The sequence below is a fragment of the Centruroides sculpturatus genome, unplaced genomic scaffold (assembly GCF_000671375.1).
Source record: "Centruroides sculpturatus isolate CEXI.00-Female unplaced genomic scaffold, Cexi_2.0 scaffold478, whole genome shotgun sequence".
NCBI lineage: Eukaryota > Metazoa > Arthropoda > Arachnida > Scorpiones > Buthidae > Centruroides > Centruroides sculpturatus.
This window is the reverse complement of record NW_019384994.1, coordinates 454,075-469,732: the sequence shown is the minus strand read 5'-3', so window position 1 is coordinate 469,732 and position 15,658 is coordinate 454,075. Positions and strand designations below refer to the sequence as shown.

The window sequence follows — 15,658 nt, the reverse complement described above, 5'->3', positions numbered from 1 at the left end:
AACTGTCTTAGAATGGCATCCAAACCAGGTTGAAGTTAATAGACTTGGGAATCTCTACAATTACAGTGCTATTAATTACTTCTGAAAAATCCTGAAGGAGAGAGAAAAAGCAATCAACATTAAATTCTTTAACCCCTACAAACAGAAAAAACATGACTAATAAAAAATGCAAGACTGTGTATATATTACATATAAATAAACGTAATAAGAAAGTGTATACTTTTTATTTTTTGGAGTCTCCAGAAGGAATTAATCAAATTCCCATAAAAACCTATGGTAAATTGATAATTGGTTAATGAACAATTTGGATAGTGAACAAAGTCTTGGAACATATTATGTTCGTTAACTGATCACCCACTGTATTATGGTAACATTTCAGGTGCAATCAATATGATGAGAAGACTATGCCATTTCCTAATAAATAAATGTTCAGGCTAGCATACAAGAATTGTGTGGCACAATAAACAACAAGGATTTCTGCTTCTGGAGATTATCAGAAACCAATACATCACTGGAAATGGCATATTATTAATGTGGACTTGGTAACTATAAATGAAGCCATATTACTTCAATTATTTTTTAGAAAAACCTATTAAAACTTCCAAATTCTTTTCAAAAATATCCTGTAGATCAGTTATTTACAAATCCAAAATTGTGTACAATTAAATTTTATTAATAAATTATAAACATATATTGATCTATTGATTAACATATGGAACTGCAAAATAATTTAAGAAGATAAAAAAAAATTTAGAATCAATATAATCAATAGTGATAACTTTGAAAAAATATATATATATTTATATTACAAAAATCCATATACATTAATGTGATTTATATGAACAAAACTGTTCAAATGATACTAGTATTTGACAGTGATAATTTAAAAAATGAAAACTTACTTAAAAAAATATATATTACAATTTACACAAAAAACATTTCAAAAAACAAATGTTTTTTTAAATCATACAAAAACATAGGGAGATAATTTAGTACATAAAAACAAAAAAAATTGTCATACCTTATCTTAGTTAATATTACTTACATTTATTTCATCATTTTTCTCTATAAATGTTTTCTTTTCCAAACTTTTGAGGAGGAAATAAATAATTTTCTCCTCTACACGACTTAAAATTCTCGAACAACTAGTACATGCTTAACTTGCACAATATGTCAAACTTTAACCACAATACTAAAAATAGAATAAAAATAATAGTGTTATGTACCTTATTGTTTGTTTAGTCAATTAGAAATTATAATTTTTACATACAATGGTTGGTTGATAAATAGTGAGACAAGTTTTCATCTCAAAAACTACAAGAGGCATCTGGAATACTTAATACTCTTTTTAATCCTCATTAAATTACAAACAATTTGACACTAGTTCCATAACTGTAACTACAATATTTCTGGCCCAATAATGTTGACAACAAAGCCATTTGGCATATCTTCTTGTGGACTGTTGAGATGTACTGTACAATGCCATTGCAATTGGAACAAAATATCCAGCCTAGCATCAGCAAGAAATGTTAACATGCAAACCCATAATCCTGAATAACAACACTACAGTACATACATTGCACATTGTGAGAAATGGGCTGAAAGATTTTTGGTACATTATCTGTATTCTCCTTACCTCAGCCTATGCATTTTGAAATATTTCCCAAAATCAAAGAAAAATTATGGGGTCAAAGATTCAAAATGACTGATGTGAATGCTCGGCAGAAGTCTGTACAATGTGTCATCCAGGAGAATCTACACAGGGTATCAAGAATTTATCCAGACATTGGAGAAAGTGTATGGATATTTTTAAAGCGAGCTCTTATTATCCAACTGTCATGTTTAACTTAATAGTAACATTGATATTTTCTTATTATTCTAACAGGTCACACACCAGCAGGAGGCTTCTTCAGTCAACTTTACAAGATCACTATCACTATGCTATGGGACCTACAAGTTTCAACTATATGTCAAATTGTACATAATACAATGAGGATTAAAATAAGTGTTTGCAATCAATACATTTTGTAGTTTTAAAGATAAGAAATTTAATACCCCTCATGGAAATTTATACATATTTTTTAAAATACTGTTTGGATTGGCAAACTGTCAAACCTGTTTTTGACAGTACATGTTTTATTTGTTATGTAAAAACAGTAATTTTCTATTATTACTATTAATATAAGATTATTTTATTGTGATTAATCTTTTAAATTACATTTGGATAATTACATAATTAACAATTCATGGATTTTATCAAGAATATGTTCCCTCTATCAACATTTATTAATATATTTTAATAAAATATTGAAATCATAGGGATCATCTTTAGGAGTATAAATTTTAAAAGCTTTATAACTACAATTTTAAACATTTTCTTTATGAATTTCAATTTTCTTTTAATTAATTGAAATGTTTAAAAATGAACTTATACTGCTTTTTCAACTATTCATACTTCTGAAAATGAATCATGTTTGAATTGTTCCTATAATTAAAAACAAAATTATAAAAATTAATATCTGAATTATTAATATATTGAAATAAAATATAACCAAAAATAAAAATACAATTTTTTAAAAAAGGTGTTAAGTTTACATAATTTTTTTTAATACTTAGTTTAAAACATTATTCTTGTACTACTTTGTATTTGATTCCATAAATTTTAAACAAAACTTGGAAATCTGTTGTGTTAGAATAGTATAAAGAGTTAATAATCAATATATATTATAAAGGTAAGTGTGCAATGTGCATGCCACTAAAACTCAAAAACGAGTCCCGGTATGATCAAGGGAGTTATCTGTGTGGTAGCCCTCTATCCCCCATCCATGAAGAAGGTTCCTGTTTTTACCTGAAGGGTGTGCTGTTCAAGATATAAGGGCTGGAAGTTTCGCCCTATAGAAATTTCTAGAACAGTCCAGAAGATTCGAGAGTATTTAAGAGCATTCCACAACATTCCAGAATGTTCCTGGATATTCTGGAATGTTTGGGAATATGCCGGAACATCCCAGAACACTCTCGAATGTTGTGGAACGTTCTGGAACATTGTGGACCATTCGAAGCCTTTTTTGTATGGGTGGGACTACCCATTGGTGGGGGTATATAAAGCAAGATCTGTCATGGGTTCGAACGTCAGTTTCTTATCAGTGACGAAGGAAAGAAATGAAAAAGAAGTGAAAATTCCAAAGTAGTGCAGCGAGTAAATAAAAACAAGGAATGCCATTACACTGGAGATCCAATTTTCAATCGAAGGCAATCATACTACTCAGAAATCTGAACTCACCAAAACTGTTTAATTGAACAAGGATGATCATCAAACAGCTATCAAATAACATCATCGAAGCCAAACTTATCACCGGAAAGGACAAAGGACACGCAGTATTTATCCCCAGAATACCACTGATCTCTACTGAACTGACATTCCAATTTAAAAGACTGCAATTTCCAATCAAATTAGCCTATAGTTTTACAATTAACAAAGCGCAAGGACACACTTTAAAACATTGTGGCATCAACCTCAAAGACTCCTGCTTCTCTCATGGTCAACTATATGTAGCTTGCTCTCAAGTAGGAAATTCAAAAAATTTTGTACATATGTACCCCGGATAACAAAATGAAAAATGTTGTTTATAAGTATTGTAAATAGTATTGTAGTAAGAAGTATTGTAAATAGTTAGAATATGTTTTCAATAAAGTTTTTTTACCTCTTATATTTTAAAGTTTATCCTTTTATTCCGACTACCACACAATCTCATATCAACTCCCCGAGCGAAGCCAGGCACCCCAGCTAGTATATTATATTAAAAACATTTTTAAACTTTCCAATCCAACATCTGGTTTCTAATAGAACAATGGACTAACTGAACAAATTGAAAAAAAATTTAAATACAATTTATAATTATGCAATTAAAATTTTTTTCAAGTTGTTAAATTTAATAAATAAATAATAAAATCAAAGTTTCAAAACATTATAAATTCTATATACAATGGCCATATAGCTGAGATAGTATAGGTGTCAGCCTGCTATTCTGGAAGATCTCAGGTCAAATCTGTATTAGAACTAATATTGTTTTAGTCACATTCCCGAGTTTTAGTTTACTAAAACTAAGCTAATTAGAACATAAAATTTTCCAGGATTGTGTAAACTGGATATGTCAGAATCCATCCATCATAATCTAGCTAGCCATTTTGAGCCTCACCAAATCCATTATGGCATGAAAAATATCCTAATGTCTCCAGTTATTAAAAAAGAAAGCAAATCATTTCTATACAATTAAAAGATCAGATAAACACAACGATAATTTTAATTAAATTATCCACTTATATTGTTTGAATCAACTATAACATGAAAATCATTTAAAAAAATATAGATCCACTCATATATATATATGAAGGTAAAGTGATAAACCACCCAAACTGGAAGAATGGTTCAGTGCCGAAAAACTGGTATGAAGACTGAAACAAAAGAAAAGAAGAGGTTTTTCATAGCTTGACCAGCAAACAGAACTTTTGAGAAGGCAAAACAAAAAAAGCTGGAATTGAACTACTAGAAAAAAAAACCCTTCACATATATATGTTTAACAAAGATATTTTTTTTTGGATATCTTTAAAATATAGACATGAAGCAAACAAAATGAAAGAAATAACAAACATTTAAACTTTATTTTATATAGCTGTTATAGTAAACAATTAAAATAAAACATACAATATATCATTTAACTCATTTCTTAGTTAGCTCTTTCTATATAGTATTATTGGTTTCACACCCTTACAATTCTAAAAAATGTATGTATTAAAATATTTGTATTTAGTTCTAAGAATGCTTACAGACCATAGTTTGCTTACATGTACAAGATTTTGGCATTCTTCCATTCTATCTTATTCTTAGATCTATTGTCTTGTAGCTAATAGTGTTATGAATTTAAACAGAAATCAGTGTCTAAAATATTATTTGTTATCACTGTATGAGAAAATTTGTATTTTATTTTTACTGTGAGAGGCGCTTCAACTCAAGTCGATCATGTGGGTTGCCTGTCATCGTCATTTTCTTTTTGGAGTCTCTGTGATTTACAAAGTTCAATGAATAAATAACGCTTATTTGTTGTAATATTTGTGAATTCAAATTACAGTATTTTCACCATAAACAATCAGTTAATGTGCATGTGCATTGAAATACAATACAAAATGCTGTTTATATATATTCTATTTTAAATTTAACATTTCACTTAATTATGGTACTTTGTTAACACAAATTTATAGATGTATGAAGGTAGTCAACCATATTTCAAAAAATACCAGAGAGTATTACAATATTTCTACTTCATTTTTTAATTTCAGTTGTTGTTCATGTTGTTAAATTAAGTAAATTAAAGTTATTAATCCATTTTATCCTTATTATAAAATTGAAATTATAATGATAATTCCAGATTGAGAAGTTAGCTCCTCAGTAAGTTAGCTTTTATTTTTTTTTTGTTTTTTGACAACTATTTATGCAAACCCGAGTTTGAGTTAAATATGGATAAACTTACCAGTTAATTATAAAGTGTGATGTATTGCTTTTTAACTATTATATTTAACATTTAATTGTTATACCATGTGATCAGCTTATACAACTGTTCATTTGGACATAATTAAAATAATGTTTTTTTTACTTTTAATAACATTAAAAAAAATTAAAATATGGTCATTGTAAGTTAGAGAGTGACTATTTATTTTTCTCATTCTTTAATCCATCAATTCCTTTTTTTTACATTTTAATTTAATCTTCTCATCCTTAATGGTTTATCTGTGAAATTGGTTAACAAGCCACTCACACACAACTACTGGTACTCTTTCAATCCTTTAATAAATCTGCCATCTTTACTCTGAAGTTTTCCTAATTCAATTTCTAATTTTTTTCTAATCAATTCAACAGGAATCTCCTAACAAGAACTGTGTATCCAATAGTGTTAATTCATTTAATTTCTTTCACATGTTTGATGTTTTATGTAAATATACACTCTTCAGAATAATTGTTTTCTTTACATACAGAACAATGAAAGATCACAATTTGCAAGGAATTAAGGTCATGTTTGACAATTCTATATAAACTGATTTTTTTCCTACCACTTTATATTGACGTTCAATCATATGTTACACTGATATACAAATGATAACTAAAGTTGGACAGGAAATTCAAAATTTCTAACAATGAATTTCCAATTAATACACTTCAATCTGTTTCTGGTTTTAATAATATGGTGTCACTATTCACTATATTAAATCTTATATGAAATTTATGGAGTTCAAATACAGACCAAAGAAATCAAGCCCAATAATTATATATAATTTGTAGAAATATTTATAACTTTTAAAAATAATCTTTGTCTTATTTGCACTAAGCAGCAGTTAGATGGTAGAAACAGAATGATAATCTAGACTTACATTCACAAACCAAAAAATCCACCAGTAAAATTAAAATTTTACTGTTCTTGGATGTTATGATTAATAATCATTATACAGTGGAACCTTACTTAATGAGCATAATTCGTTCCAGAACCTTACTTGTAATATGAAACACTCATTAAGTGAAACAAGTTTCCCCATAGAAATTAATGTAAAATATGATAATGCATTCCATGCTGAAAAAAGTACTCAAAATACTGTATTTACTTGCATATAAGATAATGTTTTTATTCATTTTTCACTGCTTCAAAAACCTAGGTCGTCCTATATGCACGAGCGAAGGATCTTTTGCATTTTTGCAATAATTTTTGTGAACTGTATATAGTTCATGCTGCCATAATAGCAGTGTGCTATCGAGGTCAAGGTGAATGTCACTTTTAAAGAGATGATCCAAAAATAGCTGGCCACTTAACAATGATTATAAGTGTAGTTACAGTAGAGCATCGATTATCCGACCCCCAATTAACCGACCGTTCTAGTCGGCAAATTTCAAATGTCTGCTAGTGATGCGGCACTACAATATTTGGCTATGTCTTGGCTACTTTAATATTATTTTTGTTAAATTTTTGCGTGTTTTAGCTGGCAACACTGGTTCGACCATGAAAGGGAGACCAGTATTTAAACAAGACTTAATTTTCTAATTATGAGTGGTTGCTTGTTTTGTGAGCAATAAAATAATTTTTAACGATACAATAGCAACGATTATTATTTTAAAAAAAATTTTGTTAGGCTTAACATTGATGAAAATTTAACGCAAAGTAGGTTAATGATATACTAATATACTATACTAATAATGTATTTTTTTCATTCTTTTTGGTTATCCGACCAACCTGAGTCCCCAATTGAGTCGGATAATCAATGCTCTACTGTATTTCATATTTGTTAAATTGTTATTTTTAATGAATATTTCTACATTCTGAATCATTAAAAATAAACTTTTCCTGTCACGTGCATTATAATCTTTTGGTTTTACTACATGGGTATCAGGTGCATGGAAAAGCAATCTTCAAAAGCTGATAGCAGTCATCAGGAAATACTGTATTTTAAATTCACTTGGAGAATGCTTTGTGAAGTAAGAGTGAAAAAGAAAAGAATTTTACAAAGCTTTGGAGGGTGAGTCTGAGTAGACAAACAGGTGACAGCATCAAGAAAACATGGTTATTTGCTTTAATATATGCGTTTGATAATTTATTTGTGATTAAATGAAATAAAATTAAAATTAATTTTCTTTATTATGATCTTTAAAATTGCACCTTGTCCTATATATGAGATAGTCTTATACATGAGTAAATATGGTATTTTACATATAACGTTTATTCAAAGAAAATTATATAATATACATTGGGTACATTTGTAAAGTCAAACGAGTTAAACGTGTTAGCAACAAATTGTTCTAAAAGTAGTAGTCTTGCTCAGTGTGCATGCTCTGTGGTGATGACATTTTGAACAAAACACTAACAAAGTTCACTTCATTAAGAACATGGCAGCCAACAATATCGATGTTTCTAAATCTACTAGAGTGTTTAAACTGCGAATGAAAAGGTGAAATGATAGAAATAACTGTTTACCTGAAGCAATCTAAGAAAAATATTTCAGATAAGGCTACACTAGCAACATTCATATCTTCAATTTTAGAAGCAGCCATTTAGTTATAAACAAATCGTTTGAAAAGTCTAATGAAATAAAAATAACAATGGCATTATTCTCGTTTAACTCATTCAACTTTACGAACATACCCATTGTTAAGGAGTGTGAATCATCATCATCATCTTTTCTTCTAACATGGAATAAACCAACCAGGAACACAAATTCAATTTGCAGAAAAAAAAAAAAAAAGATAATAGCATGATGGAGCATGCGCACAATCTGGGATTTCCGACTTCCCTTCCCTCATCATGCAAAACTTCACTCCTTATGTGAGGTGCTCGTTAAGCGAGATTCCACTGTATATAAAATTACATGTCCTGACTGAATGAAATCATCACCCAGAGCAAACTGCTAAACCTAGGTTTTTTGGAAATTCCCCCACAGGGGAGACAAGGAGAGGATTAAGGCTTAATCTGAAAAACAGCTTCTACTTTACTAATATTTATTACAGCTTCTACAGCTAGTAATAAATAAAGATTATTTGGGTTGAACAGAAAGTTTTTGCCCATTTTTAACAACTGTCATTATTTAACATGTGTGATTTAATTATAACAGTTAAACAACATTATTGCTAAATGTCAGATTGTATTCTTTGTTTAGAAGCTTATTATAAACATTTTACTTCACATTTTATTTGAATAAAATCAAGTTGTGAAAGGTCTTCAGATAAAGAGTATATCAGGTAGTTATGCTTTATGAGTTTTGGAAAGGATATAAACACCGTACAAACTGCAAAATTGATTTATAATGTGTACAGGAAAGATGTTCTTAAGTTTTGAATGTGTCAAATGTGGTTAAAAAGTTCCTTTTGGGAAAGTTTGAACTACAGGTCACAAAAGATGTAAATCAAGAAAACTTGCAGGAAGAAATTATTAAAAAAATATATAATGTATATAACCAAACACACCAAAATTAGAGAAAAAACACTAAAAACATACAAGTATAATACAAGGGCAAGAGAGAGAGAACATGGGCATACAGATTGTATTTATACTTTAAGTACTTTTTTCACTGCACACACAGTTTTAACTTGTAGTATTTGAACTCTGAACTGTTCAAAGTTAGTCATTTAGAAATTTTTCAAATTATATTAAGTGGTTGTTCTTGATAATTTCCCTTCTGAAAATGGAATGATTATTTTTAAGTAATTTTAAATTCTTAAAATATCAAGATTTTAATGTGTTTAAATATTTGAATTAATTTAATTATAGAGACAATAAATGATTTTATTACAATACGAACTTGTAATTTTTACAGTGCTTAATTTATAATTAAAATTTTCTAATTTAAATGCCTCTCTGATTTCTGATATGCTTACTCCATTTGGAATTTAAAATAGTATAGTTTTAAGCTGAGAAAGAGAGAAACAAGTTTTTGAGTTGACTTTGAACAGTTCTCATCCTACAATAAGTTTTAATCAACAGAAAGTCTAAAATTTAATTCTGAAAAATAATGTTTTTTAATAATTTTATATCATTTTGTAAATATGAATTAAAAATTTACATTGATAGAAGATTCAAACAAAATTTTAAAAATTTAAACTTACAGTAATTCAGATAAAAATATTTTAGTGTTAAGAAAATAAACATCATGTCTCTTATGTATTTTTAAATAAAGATCTCATAATTTTTCTCAGTTAATATAGTGGAACCTGGTTAACTCTAATGGGTTGGGGGAAAAATTCAGACTTAGGAGTTACAAATTTATATGAAAACTCATTTTGTTGAGTTTCAAGTATTTTATATTAGTTCCCATCAAAAATGAATTTTACATTCACATTTTGAATTTAAAAATACACAGTATAACCCCAATTTACAAAAATACCTTGTTCTCAAAAAGTTCCCAGAAACAAGACAATCTTTTCCATTATTTCTTATGGTTGAAATTTGTACCTCATTCCAGTATAACCTAATCATACTACCCACATTGTTCAGACAACATCAGTGCACTACCAAACACTTATTTCTTTATCAGACAATGATTCTAAATGAATTCTAAGTGAAATTCTAAATTATTCTAAGTAAAAAAGTTCACATATTGAAGTAATAAAACCAATGATCAGTTTATTCATCAATATAAAAAGAAGTAATGCAAAGTGAGATAAGTAAATACAACATAGAAGAAGGAAATTTGTATAAAGATACTGCTTACTTGATTTAATTGTAGGAAAATGATTAGAATTAGTCTTAACTTAAAAAAAATTAACAAAGTAAAATAAAATTTTAATCATCAATAGAAAAATCTATTGTAATGATAAAGTTCATTAAATTGCAAACTACAAATAACACTACTGCTATTAAATGAATACACAGTGTGAAAGGAAAGACTAGAATACCAACCAAACTGCAACACATGACAATTTCAATCTTGTCACACTTGTGATTAGATTATTTTGTTGTAAATATTGGCTGGAGCTCATCCTCTCAATATATTTCATCTTATAAATTGGGAAAGATAAAAGAAAACAGCTTGTACTGAATTCTTGAAAATTGTTGTTCTATTGATGTACAGGTCATGAAATTTTAATTAATTTTTTGTACAGTGTAATCGTTTTAAAATGACAGAATATAATGTGTGCAGAGATCTTAGATGACTCTTAACATATAATTGTTATGACCTTACAGCAAACAGTAAATTTACTAAATATATGAACTAACTTTTAAATATATGTTTATTTTCATACAATTTAAACAAATCACATGTAAAAATTTTAAATTAAAGCATATAATTGGCAAATATGATATAAATTTTATGAATATCTAATAATTAGAATAATTATTTGTGTATCTTGACTACTAATAGTAACCACTATAAAATAATTAATCAGAAATAAAAACAACATAAGAATAGTTAAACTCATAGCACTTCTGAGGAATTACAATATATGAAAACAAAATTTATTTAAATAAATCTGAATCTTTTTTTTTGTTCTATTGAAAATGTTTTTGGAGTTGTGAATATTTTCAATAAAAACAAAAACAAATATGCTTTTATCATTATTAATAAAAATTATAAAAAGTATCGATTAAAACTTTTTTTCTATGCAAAAGAATCATTTAAAAAACCTTCATATAACAAAACAAAAATAAATTGTAATGAGAATTAAAAACCAATATAACTTGAAAACATTCAACTGTAGTAAATGAATGATTATATGGCATTAAATAAGGTATAAAGTAAGCCCTCCATTTAATAGACTAATTAGAGGAAGGTAAGTCTGTTATTGCCAAGTCTTATTTATGTTATTGTCCTATGTCATGCTCATGTTATTGTCCTATGTGACAGCATCCAGCAACCACGAGCGCGCTTCCAAGCAGAGTGAACAAACTGGTTCAAGCAAATGCACGTGTCCAGAGTAACCCTGTTTAGTGTGCAGTGACCACCAGATGACGCTTCTACATGCACGTGCAAAAAGCAGCTACCAAGCAAGTTTGATCGCCACTTTTAATGCTTGCACTTCCAAAGAAGAAAATGGGTGATTCTGTAAATGAATGAAAACAGAATGACAAATTGTGTACATATGTTCTATGTACTTGAATTAATAATCTTTTATGTAATTTAATAATTTCTGATTTTGTAAATTTAACATTTTAAAAATAAAACTTTTTAAAATTATTATTCTATGAAGATTCTTTATATTTGTTGTGTATCTAGTTAGTGATAACAATTACCTGTCAAATTTACCATTTTAATGCTTGCCATATTTTCTGTAGCAAACATTCGACAAAGTTGTCTCACCGCCATTTTGTAAACAACACGCGTCTACTCTGGACAGAAGTCGCTCATGAGTTGGACACGCATATAAAGATTCTTTCCGCTTGCAGTCTCTGGACGCTGCCACGTAGGATGTACCCTTAAATCACATGTTTTAAAGCTTATGTTAATAACAAACATTGAGTAATTTATACTCTGACATATTTTTTTGCAGGCTCTAACCACTAATAAGAAAAAGTTCTAATTTTTTTCTGTTAAATCCAAAGTCCATTAAATCAACAGTCTACTACTGTAGTTGAATCAAATTTATCACCAGAGATAAATACCTATGTTACTTACCTACTGAAATTAGATATTTTTATCTGTTACGTTGAGATTTTTGTTTAAGACAATAAATCTTACATCTTTTAAAATTCAGATTAATCAATTTAAAAATTCAAATATTAACATGCCAAATAAATTTTTCTTAAAGCAGAATTATTTGTACAGTTTTAAAATTTGAATTACACTAATATAAAAAGAAATACACTTCAATAATAAAGGTTTTAAAAGAAATGCAATATACTAAAAATTATGCATACTATTCATTACCTGGAAGATTCTTGACACGATCATTTTTTTAATCAAATTTACTGAAATTATATTTATTTACATTACTATTAAAAAATTATTCATGATGAATTTAAAAAATTTTTTACAATATATAAATGATATTAAACTTGCACAAGTTTAGTTTCAGAAAAACATTTCAAAATTTCAGTTTTTCTGAAACTTTATTACTTTACTTTAACAAATGCAAAAATGATAAAAATCACTTCTGCATTATTTAAAAAAATATATATAATTTAAAATATCAATGTTTTTGATAAGTCAGTTTGTTCATAAATTGAAAAATAATTATTATAATTACATTATTTTCATTTTAATCAAGAATTATAGTAAGTTAAAAATATTGAGTTTTTATTGTTACCTGTCAATTAAACAAATATAAAGAAAATGCAGAATAAATTTATATTGTTATTCATGTACATTTGAACATATAATTTGTCTAAACATTTTAAACTGAAATTTAAAAAAATTTAGAAAAAAACATTACTAAATATTTTCAACATTAATAACATTTTCAAAATAGTTTTAAGTTTAAACATTAAGAAATAATATTTCTTTTTGTTACAAAAAAATTACCTACAAAGTAATATTGTATTGTATTGCACTTCCACCAACCTGTACAGTGCTAGTGACAGTTGTATTGCTGCAACTGCTGCCAGCAGCAGATCTTGTTCCCTCTACCGTTCCACTTCCAAGTCCAGTAGGAACCCTGCATAATCCTGCTCGAGTTAGAATTTCACTTAATTCACGTTCTGGTTCTTTTATCAATGACGTTATCAGCTGATGGGCTTGCCTTGTAGCTTCCGCTGACCCCCTTTATTGTAATAATTAATAACAAAATTGAAAATAATACTTTTCAATTAAACTAAGACATTCAAAACGTTTAATTATAAATTAACAAGTTTAAAATTAAAAATTTTTTAAAGTTTTTAATGTGAATAAAAATGTTTTAACTATTGTATTATGCAATGCAAAATAAATTAAAAATCTTATTTTCTTTAAACATTTACAAAAAGATCTGACATCAAAAGATGCAAATGGGATCAAAATAAAAATAAAGAACACTGTAAAATTAAAAATGTAAATTGTTAATGAAATGTTCAAATGCTTAGAATAAATTTTAGTAATTATGAATAAAATAAACTTCAAATTTTTAGATGAAAATCCTTACAATTAAAATATTTAATTCATTAGACACCCAATATCTATGGAATACATTTGAGTTTTTCTTTACAAAAGAAATAATAATGTGAACTTAAACTTTCTGTTCAATCAATACTAATTAGATATTAACGAATTTTGTAGATTGTTGCTTGTAACATTAAATTAACAAAAGATTAAACGTCAATCTCAAAATATTCAACAAAGGTTTTATTACACCTGATCAGTTACATTACTCTAGTCTAAAATAATTCAATGTTTTCATTTTCTTGAAACTGTGTCGGTGATTATTTCTGTCGTTTTTGAACACTATATAGTTCATACACACAACACAAGGCAATCTTCATTGTAAATTTATTCAGTTTTTAGTTGATCAACTAACAATTGAATAAATTTACAATGAAGATTGCCTTGTGTTGTGTGTATGCACTATATAGTGTTCTAAAATGAAAAAATCAATTTTCTCAGTTCTTTTTTTTCCATTTTATATCATCTTAAATTCATTAAATCATTACAGAGCATAGTATAATGATTTAAATAAAGTAGAAACTTCATTGTTTTTGAAGTACAATTGTGTTTCAATGTTCAAATTCTGTTTTTATTTACCATAATGCCCATTTCAAATATGCATCATGTTCCACTGGAGCATGCTATGTTCTAAAAAGTTTACTTGTAAAAAAACATTTGTATATGTTAGATTTTTAAAATTTTTTCTCCTCTCTTTGAATCTTAATTTTAAAATTTTATAAAGCAGCAGCTTCATCTTTTCACAATTCACAGAGTCATGATTTGGCACTTTTACAAGTTTTTTTATTAGTATATAAAAATCAATATGAACAACATATTTTACATCATCTACAGTAATATTTATCTGAAAACAAACTGACAGAATACAAAAATTTTGTCTATGAAAACATTAAAACTAGTTAAATTAATAGTCTATTGGATATATTGTTTGTTGTGATATCAAATAAACTATTATAAATTACATTAACATTAATAAACATAACTTTGTAACAAAACTTAACTTTCAAAATTTTAATATAAATTATTTCTATTTGTTCTTCAAATAATTTATTAAAGGATGAAATTCAGACATACAATTCAGATCTTAGTAAATATATTATATTCATTATAAAATTTTTAAAATATTATTATTGATTATATAAAATTATATATACAGTAGAGCGTCGATTTTCTGAATCAATTGGGGACTGGGGTTGTCCGGATAACTGATTTACGTACGAAAAAATAGTTTAACGTATACGATGTCGAAATTTTTCTCCGTTGCGTGTCGCTTCGCATTGAATTTTCNCGTTGAATTTTTGTCGATGTTAAGCCTAACAAAGAATATTGTATCATTAAAAATTATTATTTTATTTTGTACAAACAAAATAAATATATTGAAAAATATAAAAATAATAAAAAATTATACTTCAGATGTTAATTTAGTATCAAAAACATAAAATATTTGAGTAGCCCAAGACATAGCCAAAGATTGAAGTGCCACAGCACTGGCGAAAATTTAAATTTGCCGACTGAAATTCTTTCGGATGATTGACTTTCGGAAAATCGACACGCTACTGTATATATATATATATATATATATATATAAAACTCACCTTATTATGATGGTTCGATCACCCTGTCCTTTTTGCTTTTCCACTTCTATATGAGCACCAGATACTTCTCGAATTGCATTAATGTTACATCCCCCTCTTCCTATAACACGACTAATAGCATTTGAAGGCACAGAAACCTTTTTTGATCTAATATTGATAAAGAATTTTTTTACGTAATTAAATTACCGATATATTTCTAATTTATGAAAAATAATTTGTTTCCTTACATATTCAATTATTTTAAATAATTACCTGCGTACAACTTCTTTCCAACCTTCTTCCCTTTTTTGACCCTTTTTTGGTGAAGTACTGTTTGCTAAAGGTGACTTTAAAGAATGAGGTAAACCAATTGTTGTAGGACTTCTCAAGCCAGCAGATAATGCCACTTCTGGACTAAGTTCTAAAGCTAAATCTCCTAAAGCTTCCCTGTAAATTTAATTAATTATAGTTACTGAAATAAACAA

At 27.4% G+C, this 15,658-nt stretch overlaps 1 protein-coding gene across 1 annotated transcript in view; it reads right to left on the bottom strand.

Moving 5' to 3' along the window:
* Positions 1–15,658, bottom strand: part of LOC111633079 (ankyrin repeat domain-containing protein 17-like) — a 60,792-nt gene that overhangs the window by 10,463 nt on the left and 34,671 nt on the right. Inside the window, exons 14-16 of the mRNA XM_023377608.1 lie at positions 15,447–15,620; positions 15,195–15,341; positions 13,027–13,225 (exon numbers count right to left, since the gene is read on the bottom strand). Of these exons, the coding sequence (XP_023233376.1) occupies positions 13,027–13,225; positions 15,195–15,341; positions 15,447–15,620 (520 nt within the window). The remainder of the gene's footprint in view (positions 1–13,026; positions 13,226–15,194; positions 15,342–15,446; positions 15,621–15,658) is intronic.